The sequence below is a fragment of the Megalobrama amblycephala genome, linkage group LG24 (assembly GCF_018812025.1).
Source record: "Megalobrama amblycephala isolate DHTTF-2021 linkage group LG24, ASM1881202v1, whole genome shotgun sequence".
Taxonomy (NCBI): Eukaryota; Metazoa; Chordata; class Actinopteri; order Cypriniformes; family Xenocyprididae; genus Megalobrama; species Megalobrama amblycephala.
Genome location: NC_063067.1, coordinates 25,950,991 through 25,977,608, shown reverse-complemented (window position 1 = coordinate 25,977,608; position 26,618 = coordinate 25,950,991). Strand labels below are relative to the sequence as shown.

Sequence of the window (26,618 nt, the reverse complement as noted above, 5' to 3'; positions counted from 1 at the left end):
TATATTTAATTTCAATTATATCAGTAATTTACTTCACATTTAATGCAATTTTTTGAACTTTTGAGTGTTTTTTGAACAACTTAATTGCAACTTTAATACAACTTTAATATGTAGTTTCATAATTGCTTCTATTGTATTTAAATTCCAGTTAAAGTGCACTTCTCATTGTACTAATATGCAATTAATGTGAAATAAAACATAGGTTAATGTATTTTAACAATACAATTAATTGCTAATCAAATGTAATATTTTCACTGCTTAAGTGCATTTTATTTGTGTTTAATTTCAGCTATATCACAAATGAACTTCACATTAAATGCAATTATGTGAACTTTTGAGTGATTTTTTTGAACAACTTAATTGCAACTTTAATACATCTTTAATATGTAGTTTCATAATTGCTTCTATTGTATTTAAATTACAGTTAAAGTGAACTTGTCAGTGTACTAACAATCAATTAATGTGAAATAAAATATAAGTTAATGTATTTTAACAATACAATGAATTGTTAATTAAATGTATTTTTTCGCCACTAAAGTGCATTTGATAAAACTTATATATATTACCAATTTAATACATATTAAAATGCAATTATTTGAAATTTTTAGTGATGTTTTAAACTATACTTAAGAGGGACTTTAATATGTACTTTCATAATTGCTTCTATTATCTTTAAATTATAGTTAAAATGCACTTATTAGTGTACTTACAATGTGAACTAAAATATACTTTAATGTCAGTTAAAAATACAAAAGTGTGAATATGTAATATTTAACTAGTTACATAATCTCATAATCTGTAATGTTTTCAAATATAAGTTTAAATTGATATTAAATGCACTTTTTACAATATAAATTGGGGCTTTAATACATTTAATACATTACTACTTTCTTAAATTCTAGGTAAAAAATTCGGTTAAGATATATTTATAAAAAAACACTAAAAACAAATTATAGTAAATTAAAATATGCATTAATTTCCATTTATGCACTGCAAACAAAAACCACAATGCTTCCACTGACAATAAAACACAGTGTAGTAGTTAAAAGTATGAATCCAACAATTTTATTGCACAATTAAAAATTTTGAATTAACTTTTGTGAAAAATTAAAATAAAATAAATTAAAAAACAAATAGATAAACAAAAGCTTAAATTTAAAGATAGTAAATTTACAACACAATTAAATATGTAAAAAACTAAAATGTAATCTCAAAAAAGTAAACTTACATTATTAATTGTACAATTTAACAACAGACAGAACAACTACAATTACAAACATCAAATAAAGAACTGCATGACCTTTCAACGAATTACACCCTTTGGTAGGTCTCTTCAGTCTACATTGTCTATATCAATTGATACTAATTACCTTTAACCACACCACTTTCCTGATTTTTTTTAGCATAACTCTCATTGTTACATTTCTGCCTAAGCAGAGCCCTGACTTGGGATGGAGTGGTTCCTTGAAAACGAGCCATCACAGCATCTGTGAACACAAACATAATAACATTTTATGTAATGATAATGGCTGTTATCTGATTTAAGAATCTGCACTGGTTTATCAGGGCATACATTTGTAAATAAATTATGAATTAATTATTCTACACATTGTTTGTGGATCTATTCATACAACAAAATATTCTGGGAGCCATGAAATTAGGGTGAAAAACCATAAATTTGTGGTGGAGGTTATAACTTAAAAAAAAAAAAATGCTGGCAGTGAAGAGATTAACATTTTACATTTGAATAGAATCATTTAATATACATGCAACCACATGAAGCACATTTATTCAGGTTAACATTTTTTTTAATGTAGCTCGAACACGTTTGCATCAAAACAATAACAAACATACCAATGATTGCATTTACTTTGATGGGGTCCAGTGGTGTTTTGTTGGTATTCATTCCCGTAAGGCTTGATGTGGCCAGAGCCTCACGTCCAAAAATAATGACTGCTAGGTCCTGGGTAAATCAAATGTTCTTTTAGGAATTGTTATTCCTGCACCCAGGGAGATCTATTTAGACAACACACAAAAAAAAAAAATTATATATACATTGTGTCGGAAGTGTATAAGCATAAATGACATGAACAGTGGCCTAAATATATAATTAATTAAAGGGTTAATTAATCACTCTAATGTTGTTCCACACCCGTAAGACCTTCGTTCATCTTCAGTACACAAATTAAGATATTTTTGATTAAATCTGAGGGAATCTAAACTAGAGATCGACCAATATGGGTTTTTCTATAGCCGATGGCGATTTTTAGAGGTCAGGGTCAGCCGATGGCCCATATGTGCTGCCGATTTTTAGGGCCGATATCTTGAAGTTTTCCCCTTCATTTGCATGCTAAAATGTCACACTAATAATAAGTGGATGCACAACATTTCTAAACTTAACATTATTTGTTGAATACTGACTTGAACCATCTCTCGAATCTTAATTTTTTTGTGCACTGCACTGTATTAAAATAAAATATTTATCCAAAGTTAACCAAACAAATCAATAAACTGACCAAGTATTAAATATATAAAACAGGTAGGCTAATATAAACAAAATCTGTCAATCATTTGCATAATTTATATAGCATTTATCAAGCAGAATTTTGTCAGAACATAAATGTAAACTTAAACATTTAAATAAAATAAATACAACTTTATAAATAAAAATCAATTAAAAACGTTGTCATGTTGCACAGCCTTGTATGCATGAACAGTTCTAAACTCTTAGTGATTTCTGACATTCTTGACGGTTAACGTTAGACAGGTTTAATGAGGATAATTGTGCGGCATATATATATATATATATATATATATATATATATATATATAGTCATTGTATAGTCAACATATCACTTTATTAGGCTGATGTCCGTTTTTATTACACAGTTGATGGAAACACAAGCAGATGCACATATTCTTGAGCTGAATTTTCATTAATGCAAAGTTTGATGGAAACCCGGCTATTGTCTGCATCAAACCATGCTTCCGAATAAATGTCATACACTTCATGCGCAGTGGCGTAGCGCAAATCTGCACGGCCCACCCGCAAGCTGAAAGTTTCAACCAAGAAGGGGAGCCAATGGATAACAAGAAGCAACGTGCAAACTTTGCGGAAGAGTTATACCGGTAAAAGATCAACCTCAGTCAGTATTCAAAGTGAAAGTAAAAGTGACGGAGCTGCCTGACGCTGCAGTAACGGAGCATTTTTCCTCAGAGACGAATTTCAACATAACATACTGGTAACGGTAGCCTATATAACTGTCTTAATTTATTCCATTATTTATCTTGTGGCCCGTACATATAGTGAAACAAATGAGAAGAATAGTATTAAACAGCTTGTTTTAAAATGTTTAAAACATTGTCAAAGAGGAGCTGATAGTCTAATCTTTTATTATCCTCACAGCACGTCAGTTATGCGGTGATGCGCTGTGAAAAATAACACAGGGCTGCCCGCGGACGTGCCTGGCTTTAAATCGGCGCTACTAAACACGGATATCGGCTGATGCCGATATATTAAAAAAAGACAAATATAGGCCCGATATATCGGGCCGATATTTGCCTAGTTATTGGCTGTTTCTCAACATGTGTTCTTCAGCATCAGTTGTGTTTGATAATCACTAAAGAATCACTAAACGGCTGTCATGAAAACATACTTCTTGTGATAAATTCATTTTTCATTATTCTGAATTTTTGATTTTATAAAACTAAATAGTGACAATAGCCTGGAGAAGCATATATTTTTCCATCCTCTATTTTCTTTTTTTCCATACTTTTCCAGACCTGGGGCCTCATTTATAAACTTTGCATATGCACAAAACAGGCCCTGAAAGTGCATACGGCACTTCCAAAGCATAAGTTGTGATTTATAAAAACAAACTTGACGGGAAAATTAACGCACCTCCGCGCAAACTCTGACCCATGCGTACGAACATTTTGGAGACAGTACAGTTTGGCGACACCAGTGGTGAGTTGAGGGACTGACGGCAGATGAAGGAAAACCACTTTAAATCCTCATTATGAGTACTAATCATAAATACAATGCATGTTCACAAAAACAGTTTAAATAAATTAAAGAATGATTAAACTCGCGTGGAAACTCACGTTTTCATTTTGATATACACATTTACATTAATATTACACTTTCACTAATGGCGAATGAAATTACATTACACAGTCATTACGAAGAAGTTAAACAAAAATAATATTAATTTAGATGGTAGATGTGCTACTTTTGATCCCTTTTCCTGTGACACGCTGTTTTAATGACAGCGAGGAGTGATTTTCACGTTTGGTGACACGCCGGGACAGAAAATTGTATTTACACGGCAATAAATAAGTAGGCCTATCTGTTTTCACAAAAAATAGCCTAACATCCTATAAGATATGTTCACCTTAACAGTAAAACTGCATACATTTGATTCTAATTGTTTAAAACAATTAAAATACTATTTGGTGAGTGGAAATGAATGAATCAACTCTATTATAAAATTATATATTTTGATATATTTATTCTAATGGTTTAATAAATCTGATTTTTTTTTTTTGTGCGTACACAGAATCTAGCTATTGCACGTACGTACACTTTTAGTGTACGCTTCACCACTGGGGCCTCATTTATTAAACTTTGCATAGATTTCATCCTAAAAATGTACGTATGCACAAAATTTTTCAGATTTACAAAACCATGCGTACACCAAAACCTGCGCAGAAATCACTTTATTAATCTTAGTGAGCGGAAGACTGTGCGTACATGCATCTCCACCCCGTCTCCACCATGAAATCACCATATATGGAGCTTATGACACTTATTTTTACTACATAACCTCATCTGCATACATTATATTTCCATCCACATGACACCATGTTTAACACCATCAAAGGTATGAGACATTGGAAAATATTAATACAGAATCTAAATGCCATTTGTTCCACACATTACAATGCTAAAAAACCTCCAACATCCTTGTTTTGTTTTAGAATATATCCAAATATCCATAAAAACAAAATTGTATTGGATACTTCTCAGATAGGTTAAAGTTTTTAAAATGTAGTCGATTCATTACTTTACACTGGCCAATTAGTAATGGAATTGATTTAAACAATTCAAATCAAACTTATGCAGTTTTGCTGACAAGGTGAACTTATAATTTAGGATGTTTATACAATTGTCTGACTCAGCACATCTCTGACAAAGTATTTTGAAAAGTAAATATGCAAATTTTAGTTTTCTTCAAGTTGCATCCTTGAAATACAGTGGTAACTGTTTGAAGATCCTTCACACAACATCAACACCTCATGCAGCTGCGATTATACAGTAAGATTCTATATATATATATATATATATATATATATATATATATATATATATATAAAACATATATCTATATGTTATATGTTATGTTATTCTAATGTGAATAAAAGATAAGTTTATGAGATTTGTAAATTATTGCATTCCTTTTTTATTCACAATTTGTACAGTGTCCCAACTTTTTTGGAATCTTGTTTGTACATTAAGCTATTATCATTGGATCTATTCAAACTAGAAAATGGACCATTCGATCATCGAATACAGCAGTTTAAGTCTTAATATCGAAGTAAGTTTGCATCACTGATCATCGTTCTTGCTAAAATAGTTTGTCATAAAATGAGATCTGCAGTTAAACTCAAAGAAGATTTATTGTGCGCCTAGCACTAGCTGTCATTAGAACAGTGTGTCACAGGAAAAGTGATCAAAAGTAGCACATCTACTATCTAAACTCATATAATTTTTTTTAAGTTCTGCTTAAAGACTTTATGTAATTTCTGTGCTTATTACCAATAATGAAAGTGGAATATTAATATCAAAATTAAAACAATTTAAAATCATTTTGGATGTGTCACTTTGGATGTGTGTTATTGTTGAGCCCAGCTTTGTTTTCAGCAGAACAAATAAATTTACACAGGTTTGGAAGACCACGATTATGATTAAATGATGAAAGAATTTCCATTTTTGGATGCACTACTCCTTTAATGACTTAGTACACTTACTGGATCCTTGTACTAACTCTGAAAAACACATAGGCCTAAATAAAAACATTTAAATAGTTTTATGTTTTTTGGCTAAGTTTATATTTTCAGTACACAGCATTACCTATAATACATATAAATTTATTAATATACTTATATTTACACATACTGTATGTGTGAAAGTTTAACGTTAACATTAAATGTATATCTGTGCATGTATATCCATACCGTTTCTCCAGGTGGTGATGCCTCTTCTGTATTTTGAACAGAAGATTCTGGAGCCACCTTTAAGGCCGCCACTACATCCTTTAATTCTTTTACTATGTTTGGCAACTCTAGTAATACAAACATGGTGGACATAATATTGGTTGTGATCTCATGTGCTTCATCAATTTTAAAACAAACTGCATTTCACCTTGCATACCTTTTAATGCACTGACAATTTCTTCATCTATCTTCATTTTTTTTGGGGGGCACTGAGATGGCCCATCATCCTCGCTTTCAGTCTCAAGCTGTAAAAGTTTTCAGCATTTGCTTTAATATAAAAATGTTACTTTTATTTTATTTATTTATTGCGATGCTTACATTTCTTTGTGGTTCCTGCATGGGAGATGACTCTGCCTCAATGACTGTTGAATCCGAATCAGAGTAATACAGTGGTGGGGCTGTGTTTGGATCTGGTAAATTTTTTTTCTTCAGGTCCTCCTTCAAAGCATCGATCATATGTATGGCTGCCTGTTTTGTCAGAGTCTTAGCACAGAAAACAATCCAAAGGTCAAGATTTCAAGGCAAATGCTGTCATACTTCTGTATCCTTTTTCATTTTTAACTTAAAGGTGCTAAAGAGGATGTTTTGTTTTATACATTTTTGCAATATTACTTGAAACTGTCTTTACTAAATGATAAAAGACTATTTATTAGGTGCACTGAAAGTAATAATATTAATATACATCTTCTGTGCACGAGGTTGGGCCTTAAAAACATCAGCCAATCGTTTACGCGATCATTGCGTAAACGATTGGCCCTCTGGCTTGTCAATTACTGCCATTAAGTTCCTTGTGAGAGACGAGCGCGGCTGCGCGCTCCAGTAACACTGCACAGGCGCCGAATGCAATGTTTTTGTCCGGACACAGGAGTAACAACTGCAGATTATGAGTTACCTGCGGTGAGTCCGACATAATGAATCCACTAACACGACACAGCGAATGCTGGCAGTGAACACTCTTGTCCAATACTCGTGCATGAGTTTTGAGAGGCGTTCCTTTGAAAAGGAGGGGGGTTGTTCTTACGCATGCACTCATTTTAAAAACTTGATAACAGTCTTTGGTTTCTCAGTCGACAAAAAGATCCTCTTTAGCACCTTTAAAGGATTAGTTCACTTTCAAATTTAAATTGCCTGATAATTGATTCACCCCCATGTCATCCAAGATGTTCATGTCTTTCTCTCTTCAGTCGAAAAGAAATTAAGGTTTTTGATGAAAACATTCCAGGATTTTTCTCCATATAGTGGACTTCAATGGACTCTAAACGGTTGAAGGTCAAAATTACAGTTTCATTACAGCTTCAAAGCGTTCTACAGACGAGGAATAAGAGTGTTATCTAGAGAAACCATCACTCATTTTCTAAAAAAATAAAAAATTTATACATTTTAACCATAAATGCTTCTTCTCTGTTAGAATTCCAGCAGTGTAGACTCTGCTAAGTGTATTACTGCCCTCCACAGGTCAGAGTTTGAAATAAATTGTCATATACAATATGGTAGTGCAAGTATATAACAACTAGTTCAAACTTTGGCCTGTGGAGGGCAGTAATAAACTTATCAGTGTCTACACTGCTGGAACTCTAATAGAGAAGAAGAGAGCTAAGGCGTTCTCAAAACCAAGTTTGCAAAGTTCGGACTCGCGTCCTTGGTAGTTAGGACTTGGCAAGTTCAACTAAGGAGAACGAACTCCGTGGACGGGAGAACACAAATCCAGTGATTCTGCAAATGGCACAGCAGCGTACTTGATAACGTCACTCAGCTCGCTCTGGCTTCTCCGGTTATCTCTGTATGTATATTTTAGCCAACAATAAAAAAATATGTTTATAAAACACATCTCTGCCTCTTTTCTTTTTATTTAAAAAAACAAACAAAAACAAATTAATAGCCTCAGGCAATGAGTGATTGATTATCTGCAATTTAACAAAACGAAATATTAAACAACCCTGCCTTTTTTGCGTATATATTTAAAAAATATTAAACATAATACTATTTGTGCATACTCTGATTATCTTCACTGTAATGAAATAAGCTATAACATAAAACACAACCCTGTCTCTTTTTTGTTAAATGTCACTTTTAATGATCAATAATAGCCATTATAGGTATAATAATATACAATAAGAAATAAAGCAAACAATTCAGTCAAGCGTACAAAATCAGCGCTTTAGTAGGATACAGAAGTTAAATGGCCATATATAAAGTTATGAAACATCATGGTGCCCTCAGCCAAAACGGAGCCAGTGGCAAATGTCATAAGGACTCGCCGAGGTAAGGCTGCTCTCGGCTGGGCACATGAGCGCTGAGCGTCCGGTGATCGCCTGGATCTCACAACTCCAACAATGTCAGATTACATTTTCAGAAAGGCGCTATCTTTATCAATAAACCACAAATTTGAGCTTTAAAAAAGTACATTCTTGCCTGAAAAACTCTTAAAAACTACATATCATGACATAATAATAGTAATATGTTTAAATTACGTCAGTTTTCTCCTTTACTATTGACGCTTGCTGGTTAGTGCAAGATGCATTCTGGGATACCTGGCTGTCTCAAGTCTGCACAAGTCAACTCCTGATGCATCCATTGATAAAAAGGGCGGATCAAGAACACATCAGAGGATTTGAACTGTACTTGGCTAGATGTGAAAATTGGAACAGTACTTGGACAGCGACTGATGACGTTTCACAAGAACACAAGTACAGACAAGAACGCATATTGAGAAACGGCTCTAGTTCAAGATGAGGATTTATGGTTAGAATGTTTAAAATTTAATTATTTTTTTAGAAAATGACTGATGATTTCTCTAGATAAGACTCTTATTCCTTGTCAGGGATCATGTAAAGCTCTTTGAAGCTGCACTGAAACTGTAATTTTGACCTTCAACCTTTTGGAGGCCATTGAAGTCCACTATATGGAGAATAATCCTGGAATGTTTTCATCAAAAACCTTCATTTCTTTTCAACTGAAGAAAGAAAGACATGAACATCTTGGATGACATGGAGGAGAGTAAATTATCAGGAAATTTTAATTTGAAAGTGAACAAATCATTTAAAGCACTATCTACAGCTATTTTATTGAAAGGAATAACTAAGAAGCTTAATACAAATTATTTAATCTGCATCATTGTGACATAACCCTGGTATATATGTCTCTTTTTGTTTGTAAAATTTTAAGTCAAATTTAAAGAATTGAAATAAATTCATTTACAGATCTTGAATCTCTCTTGGGTGTTTGCTTTGGTTCAGTGCCAGTGGTGGAATCCATCAGTTCAAGTGCCTGAAAAAAAAAAAAAAGGAAAAAAGAAAAAGTAAGTTTCTGAAAAAATATATATTAATCTAAGTATATGGATTTTTAAAAAAAAAGGAAAAAATTGCCATTAGTTGCCATGTCTAACATCTGATTTCCCTTTTAGTATGTTGAACTTTAAGGTTAATACTTGTTCCTTTTAATTAAATTAGGTTAATACTTATATAAGTAATAAATATAATAAATAATGTTTTGATTTCAAATAAACTATGCACAAATGCACATACCTTTGCTGATTTCTTTGGATTAGTTCATAGGGTAGTGGCTTCCATATGTGAAGTTTTGAAGAGAACCTTAATTAGAAAGCAGTTGGCATGTAAATATAGTGTAGTTTTAGAGGTTGCATCACCGTTTCTAATTGAATTGTATATTCCTATTGAATGGATAGGCCAATTACCATTATTTAATAGCTTATCATTATATGACACTTCACATTTGTATGTTTCTTGTAAGTAGGGATAAAACAAAGTATGTAATGTAGAGTGAAAATGTATTCATTCCTATAAAACAACTTTGATCTCCACAAATATATTTATTACTATTATTTTGTTCAGTCCAAATTATCACTTTTTTGATCAGGGCTAACGTACACTTGTAGCATCAGTGAAATTTATTTCCTTGCAGTTGATGATACACACCTTTTAATACAGTAACACAAAACACAAACTTAAGGACTTACTTTAGGCCTACACTTTTTAAATTTACAGAACTGTAACGTACTTCGAAAGAATGTTTGTTGCCAAATGCTTGAACGTTCACTTTAAGTTCTGAAAAGACTGTTCACGTGCTAACATAGTTAGTATATTTATCATAGATATTTTATACATGTGCGGTGTATAAAAATAAAAATAAAGATAATACTTTTTAAAATATTTCACAAACCTTTCCTTTCCTCTGAGTTTTGTTCATTATGTCCAGAAAATTTACTGGTTTACCACAATTTGCTGTAAATAAAATACAAATAATTTCGGTAAAATAAAGTGCAAGTTTCCACTAAACATAAGTGGGAGAAAGTGCTGACGTATTTTTCTTTTATATTTACCCTTTTACAGTGTATGTATGTACCTAAATATGTCCGCCTTGCTGAGATTCAAATGTCGCTGGTCGTTCGTTCGTTCGTTCGTTCTGTCTGTCTCAACCGCCTCAACCCGGTCTAAACGTGACAATTACGTAATACGTAACGTTCGGGCGCACGCCATCATGTCATTGGCTGATTTGTATTCAAAATTTGACCGGGAAATTTGGTTCGATTTTGCAGCGATAAGTAAAGGAGAATTTAGAAATTATTATCCAGCCAAAATATGAATCGCAACAAAAGGAAGTACAAAACATACTTAAGCAACGATGACCCTGAACCAAGGGTAACCAAGTATTTACGAACAAAAAAGGTAGGTATTTTATTATTATTATTATTATTATCATCATCATCATTATTTTTTATTAATTATATTATCAGGTTATTGTTATTATTTTGTAGATGCTGATGTACGTTGCTATTTTTTATTTATTATTATTATCATTAGAAGGCTAAAGGCTTTTACTTGATATTAAAGTAGGTATACAGTTTAAAGTAGGTATAAAGTAGTAGGTATAGGTATAAAGTAGGAGTCTGACTAACATCTCATTTAACAGGTTTCAAATAGAATGGCCTATAAAATTTTCCTACAAAAAGAGAACATATGTCCTGACTCTTTCTGCACACAGTCAAAGGTAAGAATGAGTTTCTTTTCTTCTTTCTTTTCTTTTCTTTTTTTCTTTTCTTTCAAATGACACTCCACATTTGAAAGTATTATGTTTAAATATTCATGTTTCTTAATAGGTTTGTTACATCTTCTGTTGTTTAATGAACGTTTAGTTTATTTGTGTAAGTGTTGTGGGTTACCATGATGGTGTTTCTTGTTCGGGTGAATGATTTTTTGGCATATTATTATATATTCAATTCATGGAAGGCTACTTGTGATGAACTCTGATTCTTCATGTGGCTTTCTCTTTTACCACCTGCATTATAATGGTGGTTGTCAGTATGTTAAAGGTACAAAACAGATTGTAGTAGTAGTGTGCATTGTTGAATTTACTGATTTATATTAAAATTTTCTTGTTTGTAATTTATAGTTTCATAATGTAAAATTTCCAGTTTGTTCTGTAAATGTGTTTACAGTTTTCCTTTATTTTTTTACAAAATTATTTTGGCAACCACAGCTGTCAAAATTACTTTGTTAAACTTTTTTTCTTTCTTTTTTTTTTAGTACATTGATACATGCTCCAAGTTTTGTCAAATTTATAAAAATCTTGGTAAATCTTGGCTCATCTTATACTTTTACATATCTACAACCATACAGACAACCTTACTTGAGCATGCAAGCAATGAGGGGAATTTCTCCCAGTCTGATACCCGGGAACAGCAAGAGAGATCGAACATCTGCACATCACAGGTAAAGTTACCCAAACGTGATGGACAGCATCATCTTAAAAAGGCACAAATACACATCGATGCATGCTCCACGTAGTGAAATATTTATAACAACCTTTGTAAAGTAATAAATTGCTCATTTTATACTTTTACATATTTACAACCATACAGACAACCTTACTTGAGCATGCAAGCAATGAGGGGAATTTCTCCCAGTCTGATACGTGGGAACAGCAAGAGAGATCAAACATCTGCACATCACAGGTAAAGTTACCCAAACGTGATGGACAGCATCATCTTACAAAGGCACAAATACACATCGATGCATGCTCCACGTAGTGAAATATTTATAACAACCTTTGTAAAGTAATAAATTGCTCATTTTATACTTTTACATATTTACAACCATACAGACAACCTTAATTGAGCATGCAAGCAATGAGGGGAATTTCTCCCAGTCTGATACCCGGGAACAGCAAGAGAGATCGAACATCTGCACATCACAGGTAAAGTTACCCAAACGTGATGGACAGCATCATCTTAAAAGGCACAAATACACATCGATGCATGCTCCATGTAGTGAAATATTTATAACAACCTTTGTAAAGTAATAAATTGCTCATTTTATACTTTTACATATTTACAACCATACAGACAACCTTACTTGAGCATGCAAGCAATGAGGGGAATTTCTCCCAGTCTGATACGTGGGAACAGCAAGAGAGATCAAACATCTGCACATCACAGGTAAAGTTACCCAAACGTGATGGACAGCATCATCTTACAAAGGCACAATTACACATCGATGCATGCTCCACGTAGTGAAATATTTATAAAAATCACACTGGAGTAGTAACAGCAGCATATAACAGGTGTTGTGACATTATTGTGTTTTGTGGGTGTGTGTGTGATACAGAGAGAAAAAGAGTGTGTGCATACTTGTGTTTTCTCAAAACTGATTATGCTTAGTATTCCCTAGGTGTATTTAACAGACATTTGTTTTATTTGATATTTATTATACAGGCAACCTTAACTGAGTTTCACTGTGATGGGACAACTTGCAATAAATCTGATGCCACCCAGAGATTACTAGAGAGTGTTGTAGAGTCTCAAATCAGCACATCACATGTAAATAATTTTGGAGTCACTGTCAAAACAGATTCTACACTCTGAATCAGATTCTGGAATAAGTGGTGGGGCTGTGTTTGGATCTGGTAAATTTTTTTTCTTCAGGTCCTCCTTCAAAGCATCGATCATATGTATGGCTGCCTGTTTTGTCAGAGTCTTAGCACAGAAAACAATCCAAAGGTCAAGATTTCAAGGCAAATGCTGTCATACTTCTGTATCCTTTTTCATTTTTAACTTAAAGGTGCTAAAGAGGATGTTTTGTTTTATACATTTTTGCAATATTACTTGAAACTGTCTTTACTAAATGATAAAAGACTATTTATTAGGTGCACTGAAAGTAATAATATTAATATACATCTTCTGTGCACGAGGTTGGGCCTTAAAAACATCAGCCAATCGTTTACGCGATCATTGCGTAAACGATTGGCCCTCTGGCTTGTCAATTACTGCCATTAAGTTCCTTGTGAGAGACGAGCGCGGCTGCGCGCTCCAGTAACACTGCACAGGCGCCGAATGCAATGTTTTTGTCCGGACACAGGAGTAACAACTGCAGATTATGAGTTACCTGCGGTGAGTCCGACATAATGAATCCACTAACACGACACAGCGAATGCTGGCAGTGAACACTCTTGTCCAATACTCGTGCATGAGTTTTGAGAGGCGTTCCTTTGAAAAGGAGGGGGGTTGTTCTTACGCATGCACTCATTTTAAAAACTTGATAACAGTCTTTGGTTTCTCAGTCGACAAAAAGATCCTCTTTAGCACCTTTAAAGGATTAGTTCACTTTCAAATTTAAATTGCCTGATAATTGATTCACCCCCATGTCATCCAAGATGTTCATGTCTTTCTCTCTTCAGTCGAAAAGAAATTAAGGTTTTTGATGAAAACATTCCAGGATTTTTCTCCATATAGTGGACTTCAATGGACTCTAAACGGTTGAAGGTCAAAATTACAGTTTCATTACAGCTTCAAAGCGTTCTACAGACGAGGAATAAGAGTGTTATCTAGAGAAACCATCACTCATTTTCTAAAAAAATAAAAAATTTTATACATTTTAACCATAAATGCTTCTTCTCTGTTAGAATTCCAGCAGTGTAGACTCTGCTAAGTGTATTACTGCCCTCCACAGGTCAGAGTTTGAAATAAATTGTCATATACAATATGGTAGTGCAAGTATATAACAACTAGTTCAAACTTTGGCCTGTGGAGGGCAGTAATAAACTTATCAGTGTCTACACTGCTGGAACTCTAATAGAGAAGAAGAGAGCTAAGGCGTTCTCAAAACCAAGTTTGCAAAGTTCGGACTCGCGTCCTTGGTAGTTAGGACTTGGCAAGTTCAACTAAGGAGAACGAACTCCGTGGACGGGAGAACACAAATCCAGTGATTCTGCAAATGGCACAGCAGCGTACTTGATAACGTCACTCAGCTCGCTCTGGCTTCTCCGGTTATCTCTGTATGTATATTTTAGCCAACAATAAAAAAATATGTTTATAAAACACATCTCTGCCTCTTTTCTTTTTATTTAAAAAAACAAACAAAAACAAATTAATAGCCTCAGGCAATGAGTGATTGATTATCTGCAATTTAACAAAACGAAATATTAAACAACCCTGCCTTTTTTGCGTATATATTTAAAAAATATTAAACATAATACTATTTGTGCATACTCTGATTATCTTCACTGTAATGAAATAAGCTATAACATAAAACACAACCCTGTCTCTTTTTTGTTAAATGTCACTTTTAATGATCAATAATAGCCATTATAGGTATAATAATATACAATAAGAAATAAAGCAAACAATTCAGTCAAGCGTACAAAATCAGCGCTTTAGTAGGATACAGAAGTTAAATGGCCATATATAAAGTTATGAAACATCATGGTGCCCTCAGCCAAAACGGAGCCAGTGGCAAATGTCATAAGGACTCGCCGAGGTAAGGCTGCTCTCGGCTGGGCACATGAGCGCTGAGCGTCCGGTGATCGCCTGGATCTCACAACTCCAACAATGTCAGATTACATTTTCAGAAAGGCGCTATCTTTATCAATAAACCACAAATTTGAGCTTTAAAAAAGTACATTCTTGCCTGAAAAACTCTTAAAAACTACATATCATGACATAATAATAGTAATATGTTTAAATTACGTCAGTTTTCTCCTTTACTATTGACGCTTGCTGGTTAGTGCAAGATGCATTCTGGGATACCTGGCTGTCTCAAGTCTGCACAAGTCAACTCCTGATGCATCCATTGATAAAAAGGGCGGATCAAGAACACATCAGAGGATTTGAACTGTACTTGGCTAGATGTGAAAATTGGAACAGTACTTGGACAGCGACTGATGACGTTTCACAAGAACACAAGTACAGACAAGAACGCATATTGAGAAACGGCTCTAGTTCAAGATGAGGATTTATGGTTAGAATGTTTAAAATTTAATTATTTTTTTAGAAAATGACTGATGATTTCTCTAGATAAGACTCTTATTCCTTGTCAGGGATCATGTAAAGCTCTTTGAAGCTGCACTGAAACTGTAATTTTGACCTTCAACCTTTTGGAGGCCATTGAAGTCCACTATATGGAGAATAATCCTGGAATGTTTTCATCAAAAACCTTCATTTCTTTTCAACTGAAGAAAGAAAGACATGAACATCTTGGATGACATGGAGGAGAGTAAATTATCAGGAAATTTTAATTTGAAAGTGAACAAATCATTTAAAGCACTATCTACAGCTATTTTATTGAAAGGAATAACTAAGAAGCTTAATACAAATTATTTAATCTGCATCATTGTGACATAACCCTGGTATATATGTCTCTTTTTGTTTGTAAAATTTTAAGTCAAATTTAAAGAATTGAAATAAATTCATTTACAGATCTTGAATCTCTCTTGGGTGTTTGCTTTGGTTCAGTGCCAGTGGTGGAATCCATCAGTTCAAGTGCCTGAAAAAAAAAAAAAAGGAAAAAAGAAAAAGTAAGTTTCTGAAAAAATATATATTAATCTAAGTATATGGATTTTTAAAAAAAAAAGGAAAAAATTGCCATTAGTTGCCATGTCTAACATCTGATTTCCCTTTTAGTATGTTGAACTTTAAGGTTAATACTTGTTCCTTTTAATTAAATTAGGTTAATACTTATATAAGTAATAAATATAATAAATAATGTTTTGATTTCAAATAAACTATGCACAAATGCACATACCTTTGCTGATTTCTTTGGATTAGTTCATAGGGTAGTGGCTTCCATATGTGAAGTTTTGAAGAGAACCTTAATTAGAAAGCAGTTGGCATGTAAATATAGTGTAGTTTTAGAGGTTGCATCACCGTTTCTAATTGAATTGTATATTCCTATTGAATGGATAGGCCAATTACCATTATTTAATAGCTTATCATTATATGACACTTCACATTTGTATGTTTCTTGTAAGTAGGGATAAAACAAAGTATGTAATGTAGAGTGAAAATGTATTCATTCCTATAAAACAACTTTGATCTCCACAAATATATTTATTACTATTATTTTGTTCAGTCCAAATTATCACTTTTTTGATCAGGGCTAACGTACACTTGTAGCATCAGTGAAATTTATTTCCTTGCAGTTGATGATACACACCTTTTAATACAGTAACACAAAACACAAACTTAAGGACTTACTTTAGGCCTACACTTTTTAAATTTACAGAACTGTAACGTACTTCGAAAGAATGTTTGTTGCCAAATGCTTGAACGTTCACTTTAAGTTCTGAAAAGACTGTTCACGTGCTAACATAGTTAGTATATTTATCATAGATATTTTATACATGTGCGGTGTATAAAAATAAAAATAAAGATAATACTTTTTAAAATATTTCACAAACCTTTCCTTTCCTCTGAGTTTTGTTCATTATGTCCAGAAAATTTACTGGTTTACCACAATTTGCTGTAAATAAAATACAAATAATTTCGGTAAAATAAAGTGCAAGTTTCCACTAAACATAAGTGGGAGAAAGTGCTGACGTATTTTTCTTTTATATTTACCCTTTTACAGTGTATGTATGTACCTAAATATGTCCGCCTTGCTGAGATTCAAATGTCGCTGGTCGTTCGTTCGTTCGTTCGTTCTGTCTGTCTCAACCGCCTCAACCCGGTCTAAACGTGACAATTACGTAATACGTAACGTTCGGGCGCACGCCATCATGTCATTGGCTGATTTGTATTCAAAATTTGACCGGGAAATTTGGTTCGATTTTGCAGCGATAAGTAAAGGAGAATTTAGAAATTATTATCCAGCCAAAATATGAATCGCAACAAAAGGAAGTACAAAACATACTTAAGCAACGATGACCCTGAACCAAGGGTAACCAAGTATTTACGAACAAAAAAGGTAGGTATTTTATTATTATTATTATTATTATCATCATCATCATTATTTTTTATTAATTATATTATCAGGTTATTGTTATTATTTTGTAGATGCTGATGTACGTTGCTATTTTTTATTTATTATTATTATCATTAGAAGGCTAAAGGCTTTTACTTGATATTAAAGTAGGTATACAGTTTAAAGTAGGTATAAAGTAGTAGGTATAGGTATAAAGTAGGAGTCTGACTAACATCTCATTTAACAGGTTTCAAATAGAATGGCCTATAAAATTTTCCTACAAAAAGAGAACATATGTCCTGACTCTTTCTGCACACAGTCAAAGGTAAGAATGAGTTTCTTTTCTTCTTTCTTTTCTTTTCTTTTTTTCTTTTCTTTCAAATGACACTCCACATTTGAAAGTATTATGTTTAAATATTCATGTTTCTTAATAGGTTTGTTACATCTTCTGTTGTTTAATGAACGTTTAGTTTATTTGTGTAAGTGTTGTGGGTTACCATGATGGTGTTTCTTGTTCGGGTGAATGATTTTTTGGCATATTATTATATATTCAATTCATGGAAGGCTACTTGTGATGAACTCTGATTCTTCATGTGGCTTTCTCTTTTACCACCTGCATTATAATGGTGGTTGTCAGTATGTTAAAGGTACAAAACAGATTGTAGTAGTAGTGTGCATTGTTGAATTTACTGATTTATATTAAAATTTTCTTGTTTGTAATTTATAGTTTCATAATGTAAAATTTCCAGTTTGTTCTGTAAATGTGTTTACAGTTTTCCTTTATTTTTTTACAAAATTATTTTGGCAACCACAGCTGTCAAAATTACTTTGTTAAACTTTTTTTCTTTCTTTTTTTTTTAGTACATTGATACATGCTCCAAGTTTTGTCAAATTTATAAAAATCTTGGTAAATCTTGGCTCATCTTATACTTTTACATATCTACAACCATACAGACAACCTTACTTGAGCATGCAAGCAATGAGGGGAATTTCTCCCAGTCTGATACCCGGGAACAGCAAGAGAGATCGAACATCTGCACATCACAGGTAAAGTTACCCAAACGTGATGGACAGCATCATCTTAAAAAGGCACAAATACACATCGATGCATGCTCCACGTAGTGAAATATTTATAACAACCTTTGTAAAGTAATAAATTGCTCATTTTATACTTTTACATATTTACAACCATACAGACAACCTTACTTGAGCATGCAAGCAATGAGGGGAATTTCTCCCAGTCTGATACGTGGGAACAGCAAGAGAGATCAAACATCTGCACATCACAGGTAAAGTTACCCAAACGTGATGGACAGCATCATCTTACAAAGGCACAAATACACATCGATGCATGCTCCACGTAGTGAAATATTTATAACAACCTTTGTAAAGTAATAAATTGCTCATTTTATACTTTTACATATTTACAACCATACAGACAACCTTAATTGAGCATGCAAGCAATGAGGGGAATTTCTCCCAGTCTGATACCCGGGAACAGCAAGAGAGATCGAACATCTGCACATCACAGGTAAAGTTACCCAAACGTGATGGACAGCATCATCTTAAAAGGCACAAATACACATCGATGCATGCTCCATGTAGTGAAATATTTATAACAACCTTTGTAAAGTAATAAATTGCTCATTTTATACTTTTACATATTTACAACCATACAGACAACCTTACTTGAGCATGCAAGCAATGAGGGGAATTTCTCCCAGTCTGATACGTGGGAACAGCAAGAGAGATCAAACATCTGCACATCACAGGTAAAGTTACCCAAACGTGATGGACAGCATCATCTTACAAAGGCACAATTACACATCGATGCATGCTCCACGTAGTGAAATATTTATAAAAATCACACTGGAGTAGTAACAGCAGCATATAACAGGTGTTGTGACATTATTGTGTTTTGTGGGTGTGTGTGTGATACAGAGAGAAAAAGAGTGTGTGCATACTTGTGTTTTCTCAAAACTGATTATGCTTAGTATTCCCTAGGTGTATTTAACAGACATTTGTTTTATTTGATATTTATTATACAGGCAACCTTAACTGAGTTTCACTGTGATGGGACAACTTGCAATAAATCTGATGCCACCCAGAGATTACTAGAGAGTGTTGTAGAGTCTCAAATCAGCACATCACATGTAAATAATTTTGGAGTCACTGTCAAAACAGATTCTACACTCTGAATCAGATTCTGGAATTGATTTACTGGCTATTGCATTATATAAAAATAATCCATAACTGCTGTAACTATATGCATCAAATCGACAAACCAGTCTGTACCACAGCATGCTCAAATATCAAAATAAGAAAAAAAAAAAATGCAAGCCAAAAAAAAGAAAAAAAAGAATGATGTTTATATCATGAGATTAAACAAAAATGAAGTATTGAGTAACCAGAAGTGTGCTATTAATTTACATATGGAAAAACTCTGTACATTGCCTTTTTAGGAGCCGCATGATGGTGATGAGTTGCTGTATCCTGGATCATCTCTTACCAAAGGCCAGAGTTTGCTGCTGTTGATGTCATATGTGTTGCGACATAATCTAACAGGAGTTGCCTTACAACATCTCTTAAAAGTGTTTAATGAACATTTTCCAGGATTGGTACCAGAAACTGTATACCTGTTTAACAAATGCTATGGTGAGTTTGGACATTACGAGCCTCATTTTTACTGTGTGTCATGTTGTAACTACTTGGGAACAAGAGAGAAAAGCCCACTGAATTGTGGTGTCTGTCATGCAACATTTCAGGCAGATGATAATATGAAAAATGGCTCTTTTTTTCTAGCATTGAGCTTGTCATCACAGCTCAAAGACATTCTTGAAAATCCAAATGTAACATTGTCAAGGCAGACTACATCTGAGAAAGATGTTCTAAATGACATACAGTGTGGAGCTGAATATATAAAATGTCAATTAGGTGAATATGACATTAGCTTACTGTGGAATTGTGATGGAATTCCTGTTTTCAAAAGCTCAAAGTATCAGGTGTGGCCCATTCAATGTCAAGTGATTGAACTACAACCAAAGGACAGAAAAAACAATATCTGTGTGCCATGCATTTGGTTCGGGGAAAGGAAACCTATAATGTCTGTTTTGCTAACCCCTTTTGTAAATGAGCTGTGTTCTTTAGAGAGGGACGGATTAATCTGGAAAGACTCAAGAAATGTTGAGCAAATTTCAAAGGTGTATGCACTTATTTGTAGCTCAGACTCAGTTGCCCGCCCACTCCTAAGAAACTCAAAACAGTTCAATGGACAATATGGGTGTGATTTCTGTTATCACATTGGTGGAGGTCCTTATCCATATCGAAGACCAGAGCCGCTTCTCAGATCTGAAACAGAACATTATGACCATGCTATGGCAGCTACCGTACAACTTCCAGTCAAGGGTGTTAAAGGCCCATCCGAAATAATGAGATTAGAAAAGTTTCAGATGATTAATGGCTTTGTCCCAGAATATCAGCATAGTGTTTGTCTTGGTGTCACTCGACAACTGGCAACTCTGTGGCTGGACTCCACCAATCACAACAAAGAGTGGTACATAGGCACGAAAGCAGACATAATTGACCAAGAACTGCTGAATATAAAACCTCCAGTAGAGATAACAAGAACACCCAGGTCATTAAAAGACAGGAAATATTGGAAAGCATCAGAATGGCGGTCATTTCTTCTTTTCTATTCTTTGCCCATTCTTAATGGTGTTCTAATGAAGAAATATTGGAACCACCTTTTTCTTTTAGTATTTGCTTTGCATATACTTCTTCAACAGCAGGTGAAAATCTGTGAAGTCAGTGTAGCGGAAATAGCACTGAAGAAGTTTGTGATCCAGTTTGAGATGCTGTATGGTATTAAGAATGTGTCATTCAATGTACATCTGTTGACACATCTTGCAGAAAGTGTTAGGAACTGGGGTCCTTTGTGGGCAACATCAACATTTTCATTTGAATCTTTCAATGGTACTTTATTAAAGTACTTCAGTGGTACTACGCATGTTCCTGTTCAAATAGTGAAGACATTCCTTAGGTGGAAGAGTCTGCGAAAAAGGGTGGAAAAATGTGTAGTCAACACAAACGATAAACTAAAAGAACTCTTCTCCCAAATTCAAAATAGTAATTCCATGAGTTGTAAAGCAAAAAATCTGACTGGAAATGTCACAGTGTTTGGTCCTCTTCATGACACTGTATGTGCATCACACATCTTTGCCGTTGAAGAATTGAATGGTGGTATAGTATGTAACTGTTCATCCTACAGTCGTTTCCTAATTGGTGAGACACTCTATCACGCAGAAGGTTACAGCAGATTACAGAAACGAAATAATTCTATTGCAGAATTAAAAGATGGGACGTTATGTAAAGTCTTGAGCTTCGTTTCTTATGAAACTGAAAGGAACAGTGCCTCAGACACAGATGAAAAAAATTGCTGTGTAGTCGTGCAGAAGCTTGTGAAGTCAAGAAGACCGTTGTGTAGGGACATTCAACTGAATATTTCATCCAAATTTGTGTATGAGGTGTCTGAAACCAATTATGTCTATGCTGTGAAAACTGACTCATTTAAAAGAAAATGTGTAATGGTAAAATTACAGGACAGTACATTTGTCATACCTCTCCCAAATAATGTAGAAAGGGACTGAATGGTGTGATTAGAATATAATACAATCTAGTTCTACACCATCTGAAATATGATTTTGTAGATTTGTAAATGTGCTTCAAGCTAAATGCTTTCTCTGACTGTATAGAAATGTTACAACAATCCATTGTATAACTGTTCTTTAAATGTAAAGTCTTGAGCTTAATTTCTTATTAAACTGAAAGGAACAGTGCCTCAGACAGGGATAGTGGAAAGAATTGCTGTGTAATTGAACAGAAGCTTGTGAAGTCAAGAAGACCTTTGTGTAGGGGAATTCAATTGAATATTTCATCCAAATTTGTGTATGAGGTGTCTGAAACCAATTATGTGTGATGTATGCTATGTATGCTGTGAACTCTGACTCATTTAAAAGAAAATGTGTAATGGTAAAATTACAGGACAGTACATTTGTCATACCTCTCCCAAATAATGAATGGGACTGAATGATGTGATTAGAATACAATACAATCTATTTCTACACCATCTGTAACATGCTTTTGTATATTTGTAAATGTGCTTTAAGCTAAATGCTTTTTTGGACTGTAAATTTTATAACAATCCTTTGTATAAAATACTTTGTCGTTTAAATACTCAATGTAATCAATAATTATTTTGTACACATGTGAAATAAAACACATTTCTAATACATACTGTACTCCACTCTCATAAATGACACTCCTTTAAAAAAAAAAAAAAAATACTGCATTGACTCTCTTGTAAATAGGGTCATAGAACAGAAACAAAAGATGATAATTTTAACAATAATTCCAATTAAGAACACTTATTGTAAAATAGTTTAACATATTTATTAGCCCAAAGTTTAACTATCAAAACAATCAATCTTTAAACAAGTTGTACATACGATAAAGATCATTTAAGTTTAATTTAACCGAGTGCACTTTCTAATGTTTTTTAAACACACTTAAGTAAATTTTTTAAATGCACTTTGTGTTATAATTGAGTTTTACTTATACATTTTTAATAAATCAAGTTTTACTTAACATAAATCATTGTTTTTGTTGTACTTCAAGAAGAAAACTGATACTTGTAGTTCATAGAGCAGGAGCTTGTGATGAAAATTTCAAAAATAAGTTACTGTAAGTGTACGTTTAGAAGAAAAAAACATTTCAAGTGCATTAAGACACAACATATACTGTATAATAAAGAGTAAAACATTCAAAATACAATAACAAATATAATTTTGGACAACACACTTAACATGTAAAAAGTATTTTACATTTTCTTTAGTATTAGTCAATAATTCAAAATAAGTGTACTTCTTTAAAGCGCAACAAAAAAACGTAATAATTTAAAATGTATGTTTTTCCCCATGTTTTTCTATTAATTATAAACACAAATAAGGGTGTAAACAGTGACAAAAAGCATAAAAGTGTTATAACATTAATAAAAGAAAATACAAAAATATAAACAAAAAATATATGCCTAATAATTAGACATTACTATAGTACTTTTTTAAAAAGTCACTTTAGTGTGTTTAGAAATATTGTCATTATAGTGTACTTGTTTTAAGTGAAAATTATATGCTATTACACTACATTTAAAAAAAAGTGCACTTAAGTGATTTTTATAAATATAGTAATTAAAGTTTACTTGCTTTAAGTAAAACTTAGACATTATTACAAGTTGCATTTTTAAAAAAATGCACTTAAGCGTGTTAATAAATATTGTCTTAAAGTTTACTTTCTTTAAGTAAAACTTAATTAGACATTAATACAAAGTGAATTTTTAAAAAGTGCATTTAAGCATGTTAATAAATATTGTCATTAAAGTATACTTGCTTTAAGTAATACTTAATTAGACATTGTTACAAGGTGCATTTTTAAAAAGTGCATTTAAACATGTTAATAAATATTGTCATTTAAGTGTACTTTCATTAAGTACTACTTAATTAGACATTATTACAAGGTGCATTTTTAAAAAGTGCATTTAAACGTGTTAATAAATATTGTCATTAAAGTGTACTTTCTTTAAGTACAACTTAATTTGACATTATTACAAAGGGTATTTTTAAAAAGTGCACTTAAGCGTGTTAATAAACATTGTCATTAAAGTGTACTTTCTGTAAGTACAATTAATAAGTCATTATTACAAAGTGTATTTTTAAAAAGTGCACTCAAGCGTGTTAGTAATTATTGTCATTTAAGTGTACTTTCTTTAAGTACAACTTAATTTGACATTATTACAAAGAGCATTTTTAAAAAGTGCACTGAAGTTTGTTAATAAATATTGTCATTAAAGTGTACTTTCTTTAAGTACAACTTAATTTGACATTATTACAAAGTGCATTTTTAAAAAGTACACTTAAGCATGATAATAAATATTGACATTAAAGTATATTCTATTAAAGTACGCTTAAGTGGCCTTTAATTTTAATTATATTGTATTATCTGCAAGTGCACTTTTTAAAAAGTATACTAAGTACACACAAAGTACACTTTCAATACAATTAAGTGCACTTTTTTTCGACAAGGGTAATTAAGAATAGCAATGTATACAGTGAGAATTTTTTTTAAGTCATTACTTTTACAAATAATTTGAATACAATTTCAAAAATATTGATACAAAAATTCTAATATTTTTTCTAGTCTGCATTTACATTGCTTATTATTATTGCATATTTTTGTCCCGTGTTATGGTTATGGCAGCAATTGAGCATGAATCCTGCATTTATATGTACTGTAGATATCACTTCTGAAACTGTAGAGTACAATTGGTCGTCGGTCCTCTTAAAGCATGAAAAACAAAACTTATATTAAAATTCTGAATGATCTTTATAATCACTAAAATGTTATAACTCATCAGTTATAGCTGTCTTCGCTGCACAATGAGTCTCTTACATCGTGTCTACACTTTGTTAATGAGAGGCTTTGTGAGCGTGCAAACTCAGTGCTGAATAAAAACTCCGGCGTTTCTTCCGGTGAGTCTAACTAACTTAAACACCCCTGATTGGCCATTGCATTCAAGAGATCAACAGCTGCAAAATCATGTTGTAAGTAGAAACATTTATAATTCTACAGAGCACAAACACAAATACGCACAGGAGCGTTTGCCAATGTGATATTATTACGGAATCAACTGAGGGTGCTCTTGCTTGCATTTGAGGGTGCTAAGGTGCGTAGAACCAGGCCTGCATTGGTGTAACATTTGAGACATTTGAGTCAGTGTGAGATTTAGGCTACATTTGAGTATTGTATCTTTTGATATAGTTTACAAAATAAAACAGTAGGCTTTGAAATAATAATTGTAGTGCATTGCGTTGATTTAAACCACAAACATTTTACTTGAACATTCTTCATTAACAGTTATTCAGTTATTTGTAATAGGCTGTCATTAAAAAAAAAAAAAAAATCAAAGTAGTTTCAATGTAGCTAGCTACTTTTTGTTAGTAACTTGTAGTGTAGCTAACTACTTTTTCAGAAGGGTAGCTTGACTGTAGTTTAACTACTTTAATTTATGAGTAGCTTGTAGCTTGTCAAACTACAGTTTCAGAGTAGCTTCCCCAACACTGGTGATCAGACTCGTACAATGAACAGACAGCTGAACTTTCATAAAAATCAATCAATGTATGCAGAAGTTATAATACACTTCCTGTTTCCCTTATCTTGCCATAAATTTGTTGCCTCACCACAGCCAAACCGTTTGAGATATCAAAAATCCACTCGCAATTTAGCATCCTTAATGTCTTGACTTCATGCTGACCAAGTTTGGTGGTGATCAGTTTAATCACCTAGGATGAGTATATCAAATTCCAGAGCATGTGTTTTTCAAACCCATAATAGCTGACTTCCTGTTGAGCTGGCGTATAACTTAGAGCATGAAAGTTGTTCGGCCCGATGAGGTCTATATGTGTACCGAGTTTCATACTAATACATGCAAGCGTGTTTGATATACGGACCAATATTTTGGACCCCATTCAAGGGGGCGCCGTAGAGCCCCTGTGCCATGCCCGGATCCCAGCCTCTGCAGCATCCTAATGGCTGCAGAATCCAATGTATGTGCCAATTTTCAAGAGTTTTTGAGCATGTTAAGGCCCCCAAAAATCCCCAGATGGTTAAAAAAAAACCTTAGATAAACAATAGGGCCCTGCATCTTAGTGGCTTGGGCCCTAATAAACATAGCTGCAAGCAGCAATGACAGGCCCAAGCCCAGTGGCACTGCCAACCCTGTGGCATCAGGGCAACTGTGCATGGCGGGCAATAGGCATTTAAAATGGGAAAAAAATAAAATGACTATGCCAAAGTCATTTGAATTCCATATTTACTGCAGCAGTTGGTGCCACTATGACTACAAACCACAAGAGCCATATCTATGAGATCATTTAAACTTAGATTTAAATCACCTCCTCTGTAAAAATCACACAGATGTTGGTTCTGTCTGAATCACTACATGAAATCACAGATGTTGAGTGATAAGAATTATAACTCAAATGTCATTAAAAAAAACCTGTCCGAATAGTTATAGAGTCTCATAGTTCAATTTCAAATGTG

The 26,618-nt window shown here is 33.2% G+C and overlaps 1 protein-coding gene and 2 long non-coding RNA genes across 5 annotated transcripts; 1 reads left to right on the top strand and 2 right to left on the bottom strand.

The window, feature by feature from the left end:
* Window positions 1–843: 843 nt before the first annotated feature.
* On the bottom strand, window positions 844–10,748 carry LOC125260791. 2 transcript variants are annotated; one of them, XR_007183121.1, is made up of 9 exons: window positions 10,639–10,748; window positions 10,456–10,517; window positions 9,801–9,866; window positions 9,475–9,543; window positions 6,595–6,759; window positions 6,434–6,521; window positions 6,238–6,344; window positions 1,855–2,016; window positions 844–1,487 (listed from the first exon to the last, which is right to left on the bottom strand). It is a non-coding gene; the product is annotated as an uncharacterized LOC125260791 (long non-coding RNA). The 2 variants fall into 2 exon arrangements; XR_007183122.1 differs by having other exon boundaries at window positions 10,616–10,708.
* A 2,424-nt stretch (window positions 10,749–13,172) lies between these two features.
* Window positions 13,173–17,258, bottom strand: LOC125260408. The gene is made up of 5 exons (XR_007183041.1): window positions 17,149–17,258; window positions 16,966–17,027; window positions 16,311–16,376; window positions 15,984–16,052; window positions 13,173–13,267 (listed from the first exon to the last, which is right to left on the bottom strand). It is a non-coding gene; the product is annotated as an uncharacterized LOC125260408 (long non-coding RNA).
* A 294-nt stretch (window positions 17,259–17,552) lies between these two features.
* LOC125260805 lies at window positions 17,553–23,147 on the top strand. Of its 2 annotated transcripts, XM_048179339.1 has the most exons (6): window positions 17,553–17,793; window positions 18,423–18,515; window positions 18,665–18,757; window positions 18,907–18,999; window positions 19,148–19,240; window positions 19,931–23,147. In XM_048179339.1, exons 1-6 carry the CDS (start codon window positions 17,728–17,730, stop codon window positions 22,112–22,114), a joined length of 2,622 nt encoding a protein of 873 aa, XP_048035296.1. In that variant the 5' UTR covers window positions 17,553–17,727; the 3' UTR covers window positions 22,115–23,147. The 2 variants fall into 2 exon arrangements, with proteins under 2 accessions (XP_048035296.1, XP_048035297.1); XM_048179340.1 differs by having other exon boundaries at window positions 19,148–20,022.
* The last annotated feature ends 3,471 nt before the right edge of the window (window positions 23,148–26,618 follow it).